The 19,316-nt window shown below is 42.3% G+C and overlaps 1 protein-coding gene across 3 annotated transcripts in view; it reads right to left on the reverse strand.

The window, feature by feature from the left end:
• The window catches only part of LOC117005101 (mothers against decapentaplegic homolog 2-like), a 60,491-nt gene that overhangs the window by 34,593 nt on the left and 6,582 nt on the right, over positions 1 to 19,316 (reverse strand). For all 3 annotated transcript variants that reach the window (XM_033076385.2, XM_033076382.2, XM_033076384.2), the window contains exon 2: positions 14,323 to 14,615. In XM_033076385.2, the coding sequence (XP_032932276.1) occupies positions 14,323 to 14,558 (236 nt within the window). In that variant the 5' untranslated portion in view covers positions 14,559 to 14,615. The remainder of the gene's footprint in view (positions 1 to 14,322; positions 14,616 to 19,316) is intronic.

Below are 19,316 nucleotides of genomic sequence, written 5' to 3' on the forward strand. Positions count from 1 at the left end.
CTGAACAAACATTGATCGCCTCCAAAAGAATGAGGCCCAGAGAAAAGAAAAAAATTAGCTAAATTGCCATCCAGCCCTGACCTTGACTTCTGAAGATTTGTGATTTCACCCTCTAGGGATGCCTGTGAGTAGAACCTCATAAGTACCTGTTTGATCTCTAAGACTTATGGACTTAGTAGATGGATAAGAAATTTAGTTAAAATAAGTTTCTATGTATTAGGCATTATATTATGCATTGTAGTAGTTATTCCTTGTATTTTACAGTGTGTGAAAAAATTAATAGACAAGTCATTTAAGAGTGCATTTTTGGTTGAAAGGAATGGGGGAGATGTGGTAGCTGAGACTAATAGTACTGTAGATTTAACTAGCATATACAGTTTGATAACCAAGATGCCTTGGAATAGCAAACAGAGCTTTGAAGATTACAAGAAGATTGGATCAATGATAGGAAAGAACATTTAACTAAGTAGAAATGTAAAGTTTGTGTGATGCTTAAACCAATAAATGTAGTAAAATATTACTAGCCTTCCTAAAAATGGTATATAAGCAGATGTAGCTCACAGTAAAATTTGGATTCTGATCACGAATCAGTAGTCCTTGTCTCTCTCTCAATCGTCAATAGGCAGGGACTGAGTAACTTCGGTTTCCTGTTTGATTTGCCTCACTACTTTCAATTTCTATGTTGAAGGAGCAGCTTTCTGATCTAACCCCTCCTTTGCTGATTCTCCTTCTTCCTCCTTGGTTGGATAGATGGGCAGAGTCCAATAAGATGAAGTTTAATAAGTCCAAGTGCCACGTCCTGAATTTTGGCCACTATAACCCCCTGCAAAACTATAGGTTGGGGACAGTGTGGCTGGACAGGGCCCAGGCAGAAAGGGACCGGGGGGTACTGGTTGACAGCTGACTGAACATGAGCCAGTTGTGTACCCTGGTGGTCAAGAAGGTCAACATCATCCTGGTCTGTATCAGGAATAGTGTGGCCAGGGAAGTAATTCTTCCCCTGTACTTGGCACTGGTGAGGCTGTGCCTTGAGTACTGTGTCCAGTTGTGGGCCCCTCAGTTTAGGAAGGATTTTGAGATGCTTGATTGTGCCCAGAGGAGGCCAACAAGCTGGTGAGGGTCTTGGAACACAAGCCCTATGAAGAAGGACTGAGGGAGCTGGGGTTGTTTAGCCTGGAGGAGACTCAGGGGTGACCTTATCAATCTCTACAACTTCCTCAAAGGTGGGTGTAGTCAGGGTCTCTTTCTCCAGGCAGCAAGTGACAGAACAAGAGGACACAGTCTTAAGCTGTGTCAAGGGAAACTTACGTTGGATGTTAGGAAAAAGTTTACAGAAGGAGTGATAAAGCACTGGAATTGTCTGCCCGGGGAGGTGGTGGAGTCACCATCCCTGGATGTGTTTAAAAAAAGATTGGATGTGGTACTCAGTGTCATGGTTTAGTTGAGGTATTAGGGCATGGGTTGGACTTGATGATCTTGAAGGTCTCTTCCAACCTAGTCATTCTGTGTGCGATTCTCCCTTTCTAATTGATGATATGGACCTGTAGCTCTCCTTATCCATATTTCTTTTTCACTACTTGAGCAATTACTGTAGTTACTGTGGTTTGAGTCCCTGTCTCAGGCATAGTGTCCTCAAATGCAGTTTGGGTTCCTGCCTCAACTACAGTCCTCCGAGAGTACTGAACAGTGGCTCTGTAGGCACAGACCAGGTCCCAATACAGGGCAAGAAGTTTCTGGTTTTCATTAGGGTAGGCAAGGTACCCTTCTATCAGTTTACCAGTCAGTTTGTTTGGGTTGTTTATCTGTTCAGGAGTAAAGTCCCAGGCAATGGCAGGTGATAATCACCCCCTAAGGTTCCCAAATCCACACACCCTGCCATCCAGGAACTGGACAGTTCAGGGCAGATTTCAATAGCTCCTCACCTAGTGTTTTCTCTTACATCAGAATGACACCAGATTTCAAACGACATCATATGTTAACCATATTAATTAATAGTAATACATAGATCACATAAGGATGAACATGGACCACAGGAGTCTGCATTATAAAACCATTCACATCAGTCTTGGGCAGGCAGAGGGAGGTGTATTCCCTCATCGTCCACAGAAGATAGCTCCCCCAGCCCAAGGCCGTCAACCTAAGGACAATGCACAGAACCACTGCTTGTATTAACATGTTCCCAAACTCAGCAAAAGATAAGTGGTGCAGCTGACAAACTCTGACAAGCTTGTACTTGGTAACTTCTATTGCTATAGCATGCAATATATATACAAATATATAAATATAAACATATATATGCACACACACATATATATATTAAACTTTGTCTTGCCCCAATTGGGTGCCAAAATGGACTGTGGTGGGTTGACTTTGGGTAGACACCAGATACCCACTAAGCTGCTCTATCACTCCCCAGCTGGACAGGGGAGACAATAAGATGTAAAGAAACTCATAGGTTTACATTAAGTAGTTTACTAAAGCAAAAGCAAAAGTTTGCACAAGCAAAGACCAAAAAAAATTATTTTATTCTCTACTTCTCATCAGCAAGTTATGTCTAGCCACTTCCCAGGAAGAAGGGCTTCAGCACACGTAGCAGTTGCTCTGGAAGACAAACATTGTAAATAACAAATGCCCCCTGCTTCCTCAGCCTTTATATCTGACCTGACATCATATGGTATGGAATATCCCTTTGGTCAATTTGGGTCAGCATTTCCTTTTTAAAATTAACTTAGCCTGTTTGCTGACATATATTACCTTATGTGTTTTTGCCAAGGCAAAAATCAAGAAAGCAACTTAGCAGCCAAGGTGTCTAACTACAGGCCCCTGCTCTCCTCAGGCCCAGAACAGAACACAGGACCCCATTTTGATACTGTTGACAAAAAATTGAGTATGCAGGGGACACCCATAGAACAAGAATCAAAATCTATTTCCTGAGTTTCACTGCCTAGAGGTAGACAGAAAGGACGTATTAAGATCACAGACAAATCCTGAAGCCTTCAAGAATATTGCTAACAATCCACACCCAGAATATGCATCTGAAGATGATACCCACAAGTGCTCTTGCTTCATATGCAAGTGCTTAACAGTTAAAGCAGTTTCCCACAACATCCAACAATTGATTTTCCTCACTCCACCTAGCAGGAGACAACCATGCTCTACCATTATTTGCCCTCTGCTGAGGTGGCAGTTATCCTGCTCTCTCTCTCTGTCCTATTGCAGCCAAAAAGATGGAAGTTTCAAAGGTTTGAGGAACATTAGCATTCAAATAAACAGTTATATGTCTTCTTGTTGGAAGGAGAGCTGTTTAAGTCCTTATTGGAATGTCTGTGGTTGTTGGTCAAAACACTGAAGGTCTCCCACATGATGAAAGACACATTGACACTGGGCTTGAGCAAAAGTTTCTTATCATTAAACAGACTATTACAGCATTTTTTAAATGGCTGCCACCAATGCAGCCTGCAACAGGTACAGGCTCTCTTACTACATTCACCTACAGTAATTTCACGACTATAAGGCGCACCCTTTTGACTAAAATTTCCCCCCAAACCCAGAAGTGCGCCTTATAGTCCAGTGCGTCTTATATAATGGACAAAGTTGCAAAAAATGCCAATGCGGAAGTGTGAGCCGCAATGGGGGGGCAGTGCCGCGGGAGTGCCGAGTCGTGAGGTGGGGTGGGAGCGGCCGGCTCCTGGCCAGCCCCCGCCGCGTGGGCTGGGCAGCACCGGTCAGGCACCGGTCAGCACCCAGCCAGCCCCCGCCACGCAGGCTGGGCGGTGCCAGTCAGGCACCAGCCAACCCCCGGTCAGCCTCCGCAGCGCGAGCTGGGTGGAACCGGTCAGCCCCCACCCAGCAGCAGTCGCACAGGGAGACAGGGAGCGGGTAGCTCCCGGCCAACTCACCGCCGGGCGGGCTGGGCAGCGCCAGCCAGCCTTAGGCCAGAAGTAGCTGCACAGGGAGAGAGTGAGCGGGTAGCGTCGTGCCGCCCCGAGCCGCGAATGGTCCCGAGCCGCCCTGAACCGCAGCAACCCCGAGGTGTGAGCCATGGCCGCCACGAACCGCGGCTGCCGCGAGTCGCGGTCGCCCCGAGCCCCGTCTCGCCAGACGGGGGTGGGCAGGAATGCTGGGCCCCGCACACGGGGAGGGCACTTGGGGTTGCGTTTAAAGGTTACGCCAATCTGTGAAAAATGATTGCAAATTGAGCACCTGCCAGTAAACTCCACGATTGTGGGATTCTGTTACTAATTCGTTACTTTGTTGTGCGCGGCACGGATCTTCGCTGCAAAAAAAAAGTGCGCCTTATAGTCCGGTGCGCCTTATGGTCGTGAAATTACTGTAATTTGAGTTTTTGTTACTAACTGTGCTTAGACAAGACATCAGTCTGCAAGACAGGTACATGGGACAAGCAGAACATTAGACACTCTAAATACAAAGGAACTAAAAAGGTGTTTTCATTATTAACTTTGTGGAATTCATCAGAATCAACACACTTTAATTCTTTCCCTGATATGGTTGTTAAGTTTATATTCAAGTTCCACCCCCTCCCCCCGCCAGAAGAGGAGATTTATTACAGAAAGACAGTAAAGAACTATCAATAAGCTTTGGTGATTAGAGGCTGCACTGTTGTAGGTTTACACTAACACATCAAGGTTCAGAAGCCAATCTTGGAAAATGTAGTTTGAGTCCATGAATTCAACATTTGAGTTATCTATTAAACAGAAAAGACTTCAACCAAACACCTGAGAGTCAAACATTGTTCCAAACACAACTTTCCACGGCACAAAGCTGCAAGATTCCATGCCAGTTGTCAGTCTTTCTTCATGTTCAAAATTGCAAAACTGATTTGCAAGGCCCTAACTGCCGTAATACACAGTATCTAGACAGTGCACTACTGATGCACATACGTTCTTCTGTATACAGATACCAAAATTATTTGGGTTCAGAAGTGTGGATGGCGGCAACCTCTTTTATGGTCAGAGATCACTCACCGCACAGTAGTGGTGGTCTGAGAATTCTTGTTTTGCAGCCAGGGCACGCAGCACATGAAAGAAGACTCAAAAGCTGATTTTCTGAGGTTTCCAAGGTTGTTTATTCTTTCTTATCTAAGGAATTTTCTCTCTAGCTTACAGCGGTCCACTCTGCAACTCGTTCAAGGCTCTTCTCCTGCCCTCCTGGGCAGGACTTATCTTTTATACTCTAAATTATGCATACATTGTTTACAATTAATCTCCAATACATGACACCTACATTGCATTGTCCAGTTTTCCCTTAAACCAGTCCAGATTTGACATCCTAACCCAAAAGATGGATGACATGAAGAAGAAGAGAGAAAGACATACCACGCCCTAAATCCTCCATCTTGTGTTCAGACCCCTAATATAAACAATTTTTAAAACTTCACTTTTCTACCTTTTAATGCTCTAATTTATACTCTACTTATTTTTGTGACTTTGTAATTCTTCATATAAAGATGGTAATTTCTCCCAGGGACTTAGATCGAACTCACAGGGGTTTTGGGCACCTTGCCAAGCCTTCTGAGCCCCCTGCCCAGATTCCAGGGAAGTCAAGGGAATATCCTGGGTTCCCACACAGAAGGACCTTAAGACCATCTAGTCCCAACCCCTTCACCATGGGCAGGGATACCTTCCACTAGACCAGGTTGTTCAAAGCCCCATCCAACCTGGCCTTGAACACTTCCAGGGAGGGTGCAGCCACAACTTCTCTGGGCAACCTGTGCCTACACTACATATGAAATACACTGAAACTATGAAACAAATAGGAGAAAGTAAATCATTTAACTTTAGGTTATAACGTGGAAGTCATGTAGAAAGGGTTAAGGGAACAACAATATTTAACTTCTTAGCTTATTCTGCATTGACCATTCACTGTACTCTGTTATATCCCTATCCATGATGGTTCCTCTCAGTGAACAAGGACCTCAAGACTGTTGACCAGTTCACAAAAGATTTTACTAAAAAATGCTTTTTACTAAAAGATTACTGTTTTCACAAAAGGGTTCAAAAAAGCATTTTTTTCAAGTCAGTTTCTGAAGACAAGCACCACAGACATCATACATTTATCCAATTCCTTCCCTGAATAAGCATTTTAAAAAAATAACAAACCAGGAATACTAATGCCAGAAAAAGTGATATTTCCATGTGGTTAGTTTGTCTGAACAGACTTATTTTTCACCAGCTCAAAAGAATTTGAGAAATTTGAGTGACCACCAGTTCTCATTCTTAATTTGGTAATGAAACATGAACTTATTTGATTTTTAAAATAGGTTTTTTTAGTTAAAATAAAAGCATAAGAGTAGTTTGCAAACAGATGCAAGAAAACTCACAACACTGTCTTATTTATTGTTTGTTACAGGATTCGTGGGCTGGAGACAGAAACTAACCACTTTCAGAAATCTATGTGACAACAAGCTGTTTTATTTTTCAGATCCTTCTTATATAGGAGATTCGAAAGTCCCTGGTCCAGACAGCTGATTGGTCTGGCCTTAACATTGCCCAGCTCCCTGACCAGTGAGATGTCTGCAGCCCAGGGTGGAACGCCATTGGGCAAAGTCCCTGTTTGGGTTTGAATATAACCTATCATTGTCGACCCAGGGACTGGCCCATGGAACTGGGTCAGGTCTCCTGTTTATAGCTGAATTACAGTAATTTCACGACCATAAGGCGCACCGGACTATAGGGCGCACCCCCCGGGAGTCGGCAAAATTCGCAACTTTGTAGATCATATAAGGCGCACCGGACTATAAGGCGCACTATTTTTTTTGCAGCGAGGCTCCGCCCCCAGTTCCCCCCGCGCGGTTGCTGGCCGAGGCCCCGCCTCAACCCGGCAGCCATTGGCCTCTGGGCCCGCCTCCACCCGGCAGGGGCGGTGCCGTGGGCCCCCAGGCCCGCCTTCACCAAGCAGCCATGGGCCCCCGGGACTGCCTGGACCCAGGAGGGGCGGTGCCACGGGCCCCTGGGCCCGCATTCACCCGGTTGCCGTGGCACTGCCGGCTCCCCCCACGGCTCACAGCTCACACTTCCAGTTTGGCAAATTTCGCAACTTTGTCCATCAGATAAGGCGCACCGGACTATAAGGCGCACTTCCGGGTTCGAGGGAAAATTTTAGTCAAAAGGGTGCGCCTTATAGTCGTGAAATTACTGTAATTGCCCAATACAAGCCAGCTTGTACTGCGACAATTGCTAACATCAAGTTTAGAAATTAAGTTACATAAAGACTTGAAGTCAAACCTGACATGAATTTTTATTTCCCACTGTATATCCATACAGCATCTAAAAGTTTTCTGTAACCTAGAGTTTGAACATGTCATTTTACACATATGTAATTAGGGTCAGCATTCTTGTGTCTATAAGCACATCATCCTGAAAATTTAGGAACTAAGAAGAGTTGGAACCATTTATCTTTGGGTGCAAGATAGTCTTGGAAAACCAGGTGCCAGCTTCTGTCGCTCCAGCTCTGCAAAAGGCTCCAAGGAAATTACAGTAATTTCACGACTATAAGGCGCACCCTTTTGACTAAAATTTTGGCCAGAAGTCGGAAGTGCGTCTTATAGTCTGGTGCGCCTTATATATGGGTAAAAGTTCGGAAATTTGCCAACCCGGAAGTGTGAGCTGCAAGTCGCGGGAGAGCTGGCGGGGTCATGGTTGTCAGGTGGAGGCGGGGTCGTGGGGCCGCGGCTGCCAGGTGCAGGGGGGCCCGGGGGCTTGCGGCGCCCCAGTAGGCATGCCCCGGCCCCGTGGAGGCGGCACCGAGTGGCAGCAGGCATAGCCCGGCCCTGGGGAGGTGGCACGGAGCGGCAGCGGGCGTGCCCCGGCCATGGGGAGGCGGCACGATGCGGTGGCGGGCATGCCCCAGCCCTGCCGGCTACAGACGGTCCCGGGGGCCCATGGTTGCCGGGTTGAGGCGGGGTTTCGGCCAGCAACCGCGTGGGGGGAGTTGGGGGCGGATCCTCCCTGCAAAAAAAAAGTGCGCCTTACAGTCCGGTGCGCCTTATATAATGTACAAAGTTGCGAAATTTGCCGACTCCCGGAGGTGTGCCTTATAGTCCGGTAGTCTTCACAATTCATAGAATCAATTTACAGCTAAGTGAATGCATCCAGACTGAGATATGGTATATGCCATGAGAATGTTTTTTATACACAGGAACTCTCAACTTGTGAGATATGATTAAAAATCAATGTCCTTCCCCAACTTGAATAGTGAATTATCCCGGCTCTGCTCCAAACTAGCAAACAGTGCCAATTTCTGCTTCTGGGAAAATAGACTTCACCTCTGTTTGGATAGCAATGTTATTTTAGGATCTACTGTGCCAATCCAACTGCCTGCTGCTGTCCCCTTACCTAATGCACTCATAACTTAGCAGTAGATGTTGGGAACTCTCCTAAAACAGCTTCCAGAGGAACTTTCCCTTCCCCCTAGTGTAGTTGTTGAAAGCACCCATTTCCTATGGCTTTAACCTGCATTGCTATACTCTGAAGTAACCTATTTTGGGGAAAGATGTTAAAGCTTGAAAACAAACTATTCTAAAAGCCACATTAGCTTGACACCTCTACTGGTGATCAAAAGCATCCCTAAAACTAGGTTATTTCATGCAGCTATGTTGGGGGTTGGTTTCTCCTTTCCTGGTTGCCTGTGAAATTTTTTTCCCATTGACATGCTAAGAAGCACTGATGGCTAGGTCCTTGAGATGGGAGGGGTAACCTCCCTGGTTTTTTGGGAGTTTTCGGGGGGGGAGGGGGAGGGGAGGGGGAGGAACACAGTGAGATTAGAAACAAGTAAAGGAGGGTGGGAGGGGCAGTTGCGGTCTAGCTTGCTTTTGGCTCTTGGAGAAGGAAGGTTGCTGGAACCCACCCTCCCCCCACCCCCACCCCCACCATCCCAATGCCAGGAGCTGCCTCTTCTGTTGTTGGAACCCGCACCCCTGCTATGATGCTCTCCTGCTTCAGTTTGCTATCTCCAAGCATCCTGTTGGATCACTGGGACCGACAATGCCCCAAGGATTCGTGAGCAAGTCTCTCCTCCACCCTTCCCATGTGGGATACAGCCGCCATCACCCCAGTGCCCCTGTAGCTATGTGGGATCGTCACACCTGCCCCTGCCCACCAGGAGCCAGCCGATGCTCACTGCCAACTGACAGTAAGTGCACCAAAGGGGAAAAGTGCCCATGGTCAAGAGAACTGTTACTGGATTCTTGTTCTGTTGTTAATTTCATAGTTGTTGTTTTGTTTGCCTTGTTTTATATATATATTAGTAAAGAACTGTTATTCCTATCCCCATATCTTTGCCTGAGAGCCCCTTAATTCCAAAATTATACTAATTCAGAGGGAGGGATTTACTTTCTCCATTTCAAGGGAAGGCCCTGCTTTCCCTAGCACACACCTGTCTTTTCAAACCAGGACAAGTTATGTGATCACTTTCCTGACAAATATTCCCAAGGAATTAAAGAAAACATGTTAACAAGTAGCACAGGTTATATTCAGGAAAAACTGTGCCATTTACACCTAAATTAGAAATTTTTTATTCAGTTATGAGAAAAAAAGGCCTCAAAATGTCATAATTTAAAAAGATTTTTCTGTTCTGAAACAACAGTTCCAAGCCAGTTATCTCATTTTTGCCTAGTTTACTTCTGCTGTTAACTCCTTTGTAGACACTGTGATCAGCACTAAAGTTCCATGTATAGAGGCTCATATTAACTAATAGAGAGAGTGAGCCTTCAGAAAACAATTTAACATGTATCATAAGCTATGCCTCGGTTGCTTATCTTATCCTTAGTGCCAACTCACTGCAGGGAATGAACAAAAGGGCTGCAGGACAAGCAAGCAAAGGAATAACATTAGTATACTAGAGAAATTCATAATTTCTTTAGAGAATTTTGACCATGTAAAATGGTCTTGCTTTCATATGTTTGATGAACTTTCACCAGATTCTGCAGTTTTAGTAGTAATACTTCATATAAAATAAATCCCTAATACAGTCATCACATTATAGAAATGCTCACATGGAAGCAGAACTCAACCTGTGATATGGATGTACCCAGTTACAGTTCAAGAAGGACACAGTCAGTTCTGCACTAGGTTTCAGACATATGCTCTAGAGGAACACAGGACATTGTGAAGGAGTCTAAACACAATGTTTCCATTCGACTAGCTTTTTTTCAGTTTTAAAAACATAGGAGTACAACATTCCAGGCCAACATTATCCCAAACCTGCCCCAACTAAACTCTTATTAGTTGTACATTATCAGGCATTTTACAAAAGCAACTGCATTTGGCAAGTCTATTTAAAAGAAGCAAGAAGGCATGAAACATATCTATACTCTTTTAATGACAGAAAAGCCACTCAGCTGATCAAACCAAAATACTGAGATGATGAAACTAGTTGTTTCCCTGCTTTGGATTCCAATACTCTGTACTGTCATCACTGAAAGAACTTTTTAAATAATGAAGATAGACTATGACTATGCCATTTGACTATTCACTATGTGGCACAGTTTGGTTTGTTAAAGGTCTGGATTTTAGCTACCACTAATTACAAAGTATTTATGGACAGGGCTCTAAGCAACCTTGCTTAGTGGAAGGTATCCCTACCTATGGCAGGGAGGTTCAAACTAGGTGATCTTTAAGGTCCCTTCCAACTGAAAACATTCGACAATTCTGTGATTCTATTTCAACAGAACAATCCATGATAATAAGGAAGAAACTGCTCCATTAGAAGACTCATAAATGGTGAACTCACATGCCAACATTTAGTTTCAAGATACTCAGGGATTATGTGATCAAAATCCCACTGGCTTGCTAGGAGGATTCAGCAAGATGACAACAAATTACTTAGAGGGCTAGTGTCAAAAGAACCTCTGTACTTATTTAGCCTCTGCTCTAGATTACTGACCCACTTATGAAGAGCTAAGCATCCCTGCTGTGCAATGCCAACACCCACTCCATCTGTTGGCTTCTGCTTTCTCAGAACCTCTATTAGTCTGCATAAGAAGTTTGGTTAATTACCACATGAGCAGTTTTTGCATAGCATACACAGTAACAGCCTCAGTATGTAGTCATCTTGACAAACAGCATAGGAACAGAGCAATCCTAATTCAACAGGATTATCAATGACATACAGTAATATATAATATGTAGATTTCTGAAGAGGCAATTTAATACAACCTTTGTCCAAGCTGCTCTGTTTTGAGAAAAACTTGTAGGTGTTTAGTTGCTTTAGGTTTCAATGATGAAAAAGTACACTAAAGTACCATATCAAACTCTGGCAATCTCCAAGGGGACCAGAAATTTGTGAAACCACAAATGAGACTTCTGTTGAGGAAATAATGCAACAGTGGCAAACAGAAGCATCCCACATTTGTCAATATTTACACTGAGTATTAGTAAGTAAATAGAAAGGAAGTTTAAAAAACCCACACAAAACCAAACACTAAAACCCTTCCCAAGCAAAACAAGGTTGGGAAAGTTAGCCCAGCTGCCACATCAGAAGTACATCACAGCATCTTGGCACCTTAAACTTTCTGTTGACCAGGAAGGAAAAAAGTTCAAAATTCAGCATTTTATTATTTATCCTGGTTGATCTGCAGATCTTTAAGACATTCATTAAATAGGTCTCAATCAGCAGTGTCGTTAACTCGCTAAATCCAAGAACAAGAATCTCCAGAAGTCATTACAGTACTAAACTGACATTTGTTATTTCCTGGGAACCCAGACTCCTGCTATCAAAGTGAAATAATATCAACAGTCCAAAAGCTAACTATGAAACTCAAGAATTCTGGCAACCCTGATATAATCTCACCGCTTAATACCAAAGCCATTTCTTAAGTTTAAAATTAAACCTTGTACAATTGCGAACATCACTTCAAGATCTCTCTAGCTACTAGGTTACTCCTAAGGTAGTTAAGAAAAGTAAAACCTAGGTCCAGTACTTTTTACAGCTTACTGGAGGACAGAAGAGAACAGTATATCACTGCCCAGCAAGAACTGCTGGTCACAACATAGAGGCTATACGGAGTACCACAGCGCTTTGTATTCTGTTTTAAAGAATTATTTGTCACACAAACAGTCATGCAAGCAGGAGAACATACCAAATGTAGACTAGGAAAACAATTATATACTAGCATACTGTTTGTATCCTCTAGAAGAATTAGACAACTGTTCTTCTGAAATACCAATATTTACCGCCCCAAGTACCCTTGCAGAAGGGCTCCAGAAGATAGATACACATTTTATATCAAGTGACTCTCTATATGGAATATTTAGCTTCTGTTATATGAAACACCTCACAATTAAAGCATTTTGTCTTTATCATAGTAAAGACTTGCTAAATACATAGTCATCTTAAGTCAAGAAATACATACCCCTACAGGTTCCAATCTTAGTTTACTGATATACACCAAGACAAGAAAGAGCTAATATTTTATTTCCGATTGTTTTCCAGCAGCAAAAGGAAGAAAGCAGAAGGGAAACCCAGAGAATTTTGGAACTGCTCTAGGGAAGAAAATACAAGCAGAGGGCAGCATTAGAAACAAAAGGGGGATAGAAAAGAGAAAACACAATTAGTCATTTATTCAGAGCATACTCATGATTTTCCCAAACAGCTGTGTCAAATCTAAAAGAACATGAGAACCATTATAAGAGTTATAACACATTTGATATATGGAAATCATTAGTGACACCAGTCAAACCTAGTTTGTGCTACGATTAATACAAAGTTTAAAACTAGTTGGGACGAACGTGCTAATACAGAAATTAGGGTCATAAACCAGATGCAGTTTCTCTCCCCTAGAAATTAAGTGTCATGGCACTAAATGCCCTAAATATTCCCGTGTCACCAGATCCTCTTTTTCATCGAAAAACACACCTGTGAAGTGATTTGATACTTGTGTTGCACATAATGAGCTTGTACAGGCACTTTAGTGGTATTTCTGTACAACACAAAAGGAAAACAGACTGCATTATACTTAGAAACATAACCCTTGCCCCTCGCACAGTAGTTGCTATGAATTAAGTTGAGAAAGACAAAGGGGTAGAATGCAAGTTATTTACCTAAATGTATATACATATCAGGAGTGGAAGAACAGTTCTAGAAATACTTCAACTTATTAAATAAAAAAGCATTTACATTAACCAATAACAAATTATTAAAATGGTCTTCAGACAGTGTGCCTCTAAAGACAAAACTTCAAAAGGGAGAATGGATACAGCTTGTAAAATTTAACTGAAACTACCAGACACAACAGAAAATAGATGACTGAATTGTTGACCAAGGAAAGACTAGTCTTATTTTAAAAATGAAACTTCAAGTATGCCACTCTGATTATAGACAGGGTTATTAAATAAAACCATAAGGCAGTGTTACAAACTAAGAACTGTGCTAGGCACCACCAGAATACACAGAATTTGAATTTAAGTATCAATGAAAACTGAAACAAAGATATTAGAAACTCTAACTTTACAAAGCATGCAATTCAGTTATAAGCAAGCACTATATATATAACCAAAATAGGTTTTAAAGACTTTGTAAAGAATCAAAGCATGCAACTCATTTTTTAGTCATTTGTTCAGATACCCTAAACATCAATTTACAGTAATTTCACAATTATAAGCCACACCATTTTGACTAAAATTTTGCTCCCAACCTGGAAGCGCAGATTACACTCAGGAGCGGCCAATATATGAACAAATTTTGGAAATTTCCCAACCCGGACGTCCGACCCCGCAGCAGCCCTGAGCCGAGCCAGAGCCCACCCGGCCCCAGGCGGCAGGGCAGTGGCAGTGCAGCGGCAGTGCTGCCTGGCCCCAGGGGGCGCGGCGGCGCTGCCCGGCCCCGGGGGGCGTGGCGGTGGCCAGGAACACCACAGCCCCGCTTCCCGGCGGCACCGGCCGGGGACATCGCTCTCCCACTTCCCAGCGGCAGCAGCCAGGCATGCCGCACCCCTGTTTCCCGACAGCACCGGCCAGGCATGCTGCACCCACACTTCCCGGCGGCAGCGGCGAGTGGGGTCGGGACCGCACCCTGGCGGTCGCCCTGAGTGGGGTCAGGGCCACCTGGCCCCGAGCAGGGTCGAGCCAGTAAACCCCATGATCACGCGATTCTGTTACTACTTGGCAACTTTGTGAAAGTTGCACACGGATGCTCACTGCAAACGAAAGTGCGGCTTATAATCCGGTGTGGTTTATATATGGACAAAGACCTAAACATTGCCTACACCCGGAGCTGTGGTTTATAATCAGGTGCGGCTTGCAAACGTGAAATTACTGCACTTATTTCCTAAGTGGTTGTAACAATTTCAAACACAACAGTACTTACCTTGGAATTGTCACACATTTTGTACTGCAATTCTGAGTGGTAATTGCCTTCTCGAGCTCATCCAGTTGTCCTGTTTTCTTTAGCTTCTTGACCAAGCTTTTGACTGCTTTTTCACACCATTTTTCATCCTGACCATTCTGCTCACTACCAGCAGCCCCTCCAGAGCCACCAGTAGATTTTTTCCACCCCAGAAGTCTCTTCACAACTGGTGGAGTGAATGGCAATATGGATGACATGACTTTCACCAGACAGAACACTCAGTAAGCAAAAAATTAGATATTCCCATCTGATCCCTAAAAACACAAACCAAAACAGACACATTAGCACTGCGGTTTCACATGAAACAAATACCTTGCTTCGGACTTTTTATTACCAAATGCCATAGGACTCTGCATCCTAAAATAAGTCAGATAAGTTTGCATAAAGGTTAGGTACTTCACCAATAAAATTCAAATGCAACTTTGCTGCTGACTCTTCAACAGTTAGCACAGACGTTACTGTTGGACTGGACATTTACAGTAATTTCACGAGTATAAGGCGCACCGGAGTATAAGGTGCACTTTCGGGTGTCAGTAAATTTCCCAACTTTGTCCATATATAAGGTGCTCCGGGGTGTAAGGCGCACTTCCAGGTTTGGACCAAAATTTTAGTCAAAAGGGTGCGCCTTATACGCGTGAAATTACTGTAATTTTTCCTCAAGTCTTTCCCAGCTAAATCTACTCCAGTTAAAAAAACAAGTTAACTTTAGTCTAGCTTTGCACCTAGGCTGGTTGGGTCTATTAATTTATTAAAATTTTCCACAAGTGATATGCACATTCTGCCCACCTCCAAATTAATTTAGCAAGTAAAATTGTTTAAAATGTCATTTAGTCATGACAACTTGACAGAAGTCTTCCAACAGCTAGCCGTTTCACAAGCCTTTTCTCTTTGTTTGTCATGCTTTAAATAACTACCAATTTTTGTTGCACTGGGGACACCAATTTGAAATTCACTTATAAATCTGGCAATAAGCTTATTCCCATCTTTCAATCTAGAGTTCAATGGCTTACAGATAATCTTCTCAGTTGGTAGTGTTCAAAATCATCAAGTCTTTCAAAATTTATTAAAGGATAGTTAAAACCTTAGTTTGGAGATACATGAGTAGTAGAACTGTTCCTTTTTCAATTTTGATAGCCTTTCAATATCAACTACATGATCAGGATGTTTATATAAAATCAAATATTAGAAGATATGCTGAAAGTTGGGCTATGTTTAACATTCACTACAACTTGCACTTCAAATAACTTGAAAGAAAAATTACAGTCATTTAGAAAAAAAATCTTGGTTTTGGAGTTTCTATTAGACTGGTTTTATGTATTAAAATATAAGATCCAACCCAACCCCATTATTTCAGGTAGACAGTTGTTCGAAATTGCTCAAGTGCATAATGGTCTTATGGATAGAAGTACGACATTGAAGTCAAAAACAATCTTTTTTCCAGGCAACAAATTCCAGAAAGTTCCCTTATTTCCCAGATGTATAAATTAGTTCAGCCAGCTGAAAAAAACTTGTTTTAGCTAAAACTTAACACTAGATTCAGTCTACTCAATTTGAGCTTTCAAGGCAGTTTACATATCTCTACATCCTGTACAGGTACACTCCTCACTTCTATCCAAAATACACAAACATAATCTTACTGAAGTTTCCCATCTGCAAAACAGCATGGTTGATTTGGGATACTTTGGGCTACAGTATTTATGGTTAATTTATGCCTTGTCACATCTGCAGTTTCACTGAAAATCAAGTCAACAGACAGTAGATTATATTCTACAAGTAACTTTAAATCATAACTTTTCAACTTCTGCAAAACAGAACATTCAGTAGGCATGACATTGCAGTTTCAACTAAATTATACCTCCATAAACCAGCTTCTGAGAGCACCTCAAAACACAGGGGAAGCAAGAAATGTAGTTTTCTTGGATCTGGGAGACAGAGGTTCCAATTAATGGGGACTCAAGATTAACACCGGAAACTTTATGCAAGCCATTCAAAATAATCTACCCTAAATAAGAAAATCATAGAAATTTTCAAATTAAACACTGACTAGGACACTCAGGGTACAGTTTCATAGGGAGGCAAGCCAACCCAACAGTTTCCTGTCACAGGAAACAGAGCCCTCCTTTTCTTCCCTGTGGCACCACCACCACTACCACCTCTGCACCTGTGCTAATACCTTTCCACAAAGACTCAGCTAGATAACTATGGAAAAACTGATCCATTTAGGGGGGTTTTTTTTTTTCTTTTTTGCTGAGGTAGTTTTCTTACAGCTTAACAAGTTGCAGCAGCTCACACAGAGTACTGTAAGTACTCCAGCTGATGTCAGGAGAGTTGCAGGAGTATGTATAGAAGACTCCAGTCCCAGTCTTCAGCAGCCATTGTAGCACTGCTTTGCTGGAAATACAAATCTGGGCATGTACATTTAACTTAGATCATTTATTTTGATGGCAAAGCCAAATAGGCAGTCTTACACTCTCTTTTTCGCATGTTCTGAACTGCTCACAAGTCTGGAAGTGAAACATGTTAGCCCCCTAATGCAGTACACAGAGTAAATCCAGAAATTAAACAGGAGGCTTGCGTGCCCTTTACTGCTTTAAAAAACTCTCATACTAGGTTTCTGAAACAGAGAATAGCAGTCACTCTGTTATAAAAAGACTTCAATATTTGAGCAAGGCCAACATTAGATGCTTCAGAGGCATATGCGAGAAATTGAAAAAGAGCAAAACAAAGAAGATAACCTCTTTTGCTTTAAGGATCCCATTTTAAATACAGTAATTTCACGAGTATAAGCCGTACCCTTTTGACTAAAATTTTGGTCTGAACCCAAAGTGCGGCTTATAATCAGGTGCGGCTTATATATGGACAAAGAACAAAAAGTTGCTGTTTTAGTTTGGAGGACAGGTGTCTGCTGAGAAAGGCAGGAGCTTCTCTTTGAAATGGAGAATGTAAACCCCCTCCCTCCAAATTATTATAATTTAAAAATCAAGGGGTTTTCAGCCAAAGATATGGGAATTAGGAATAACAGTTCTTTTCTAGGGAAATTAAAATAAAAATACAGTACTACAAAGAAACAAACTCCAAACCCTGACAAAGTCAGAGTACCACCTGACACCCTGTCAGGCAGGGTGTTGGTAGCAGTTCGATTAAATGATGGTTGCAGTCCTCTTGTAGTGACAGATGTGATACAATTGAAGCAGTGGTCCTGTAGAAGGTGCAGTTTCCCTCTGGAGGTCCAGTGGTGATGTGAAGTCCGGTATTCCTCTGGAGTCCAGTGGAGAAAGGGGCTCCCTTAGTGTCCCAAAACCTCTGTTTTTATCTTGGTAAGAAATGTTGGGCTCTTCCCCCAGGTTGGAGCAACTTTCAATGGAATGCAGTAATTTTATCAGTCACACAGTGGGACTCAATGGGCCATTAGCAGACAATGACTCGCTGGAGGAAGGATGGGTTGTGAAAAGATAAAGAACAATGCCCTGCCTGGTTTCAATGGATGGTCCATTAGCAGAATATCTCCCACAGAGATAAGGATCACTGCTCCCACCCTCAACAGATGGTGATAGAAGAGATACCTTTTATCACACTCTGTATTGTAACGTGTGGTTTATAATCAGGTGCGGCTTATATATGGACAAAAAACCAAAAAGTTGCTGAAACCCAGAAGTGCGGCTTATACTCGTGTGGTTTATAATCGTGAAATTACTGTACTCATTTACAGCCTTTGTTTTTAAGGATTTTAAGTGTGCTTCACAATCACTTATTCTTTTCATTGCCTCTTCCTTTGCTCCAGGACATTATTCTACTGAGGCCCAACACCACAGCCCAAATCTGATTTTTAACTCCCATTTCAATTTCCTCTACAACACACCAACATATAGGGACTCTGAGTAACTGCAGGGAGATTTTGAAGATCTCTTTCTGAGTTCAACTATAGGTGAATTATTAGTATCAAGGTAGCAGTACAATACATAGCAGAAAACTTCCACTATTTTATCCCTTTCCACATTCTCTGGATTGTGCCTTAAAACTGCAGCTTTAAATACTCAAGATGCACTCACTGTTGCCCAGAGATGTACAAGAGTTTCTTTAGATTGATGGAACACAGGGAACACATACTATTATTCCCAACAGATTAATACTAGAAAAGCTACAAAGTGCCTAACTCTGGTGATATTTATTTCATCTTTGCCCTCATAGTAGCTCTGCTTCTTGATGCACACGTTTCTATAGTGTGTCAGTGTCATAGTTGGTAGCTTCTAAAGTCACAGCTTAAATCACGTCTGCTATTTATTCCATTCTACTGTGGTTCTCTGGAACAAGTATTAAATATTAAGCCAATTATTCCAGCAATAACTAGGCATAAAATACAAAGTAAACCTTAAAGACAGCATGCTATCAGACTAACATCTTCAAGAGAAATTTTCCTTTCCTGAGTATCTGGAACATAGTATAAACACACTGGTGCTACCAAAAGTACCAAGTGCTTTCTGGTTAATTTATTCTAAAACCTTATGCAACATATGAAATATCAGTCTGCTTATTCATCTTAATCTTGAAAATAAAGAAATCAGATCTCTCAGTTTTACTAGAAGCATTCTGTCTTAGAGGAATTTCATTTGCAAGAGCTGTTCTGGAATAAAGAGGACAGAAGTTAAGCTCCTAAGGAAAGAAGATCAAGGAAAATAATTAGTAGTATTTGAGAGAGTATACAAGCTCATTTCCTCACAATTTTAGTCCTATTTTTGAGATTTAAGGCAATTTTTTTCATTTCTCTTGGAATTTGGAAGAGATTCTTTATCAATTTCACCAACTGCACAATGTTTCAGATCTTTCAGAAGACAAGAGTATATCCACCCTTTCCCTTCATATGTGCCCCTGTGATATTATTGCTTTCACAATAAAGTGATATTAATTGAAATATAGTCTATTTAAGGCAGAATCAAGACCTTAGGTTAAACAATAGC

This window comes from Catharus ustulatus, chromosome W (genome assembly GCF_009819885.2).
Source record: "Catharus ustulatus isolate bCatUst1 chromosome W, bCatUst1.pri.v2, whole genome shotgun sequence".
NCBI lineage: Eukaryota > Metazoa > Chordata > Aves > Passeriformes > Turdidae > Catharus > Catharus ustulatus.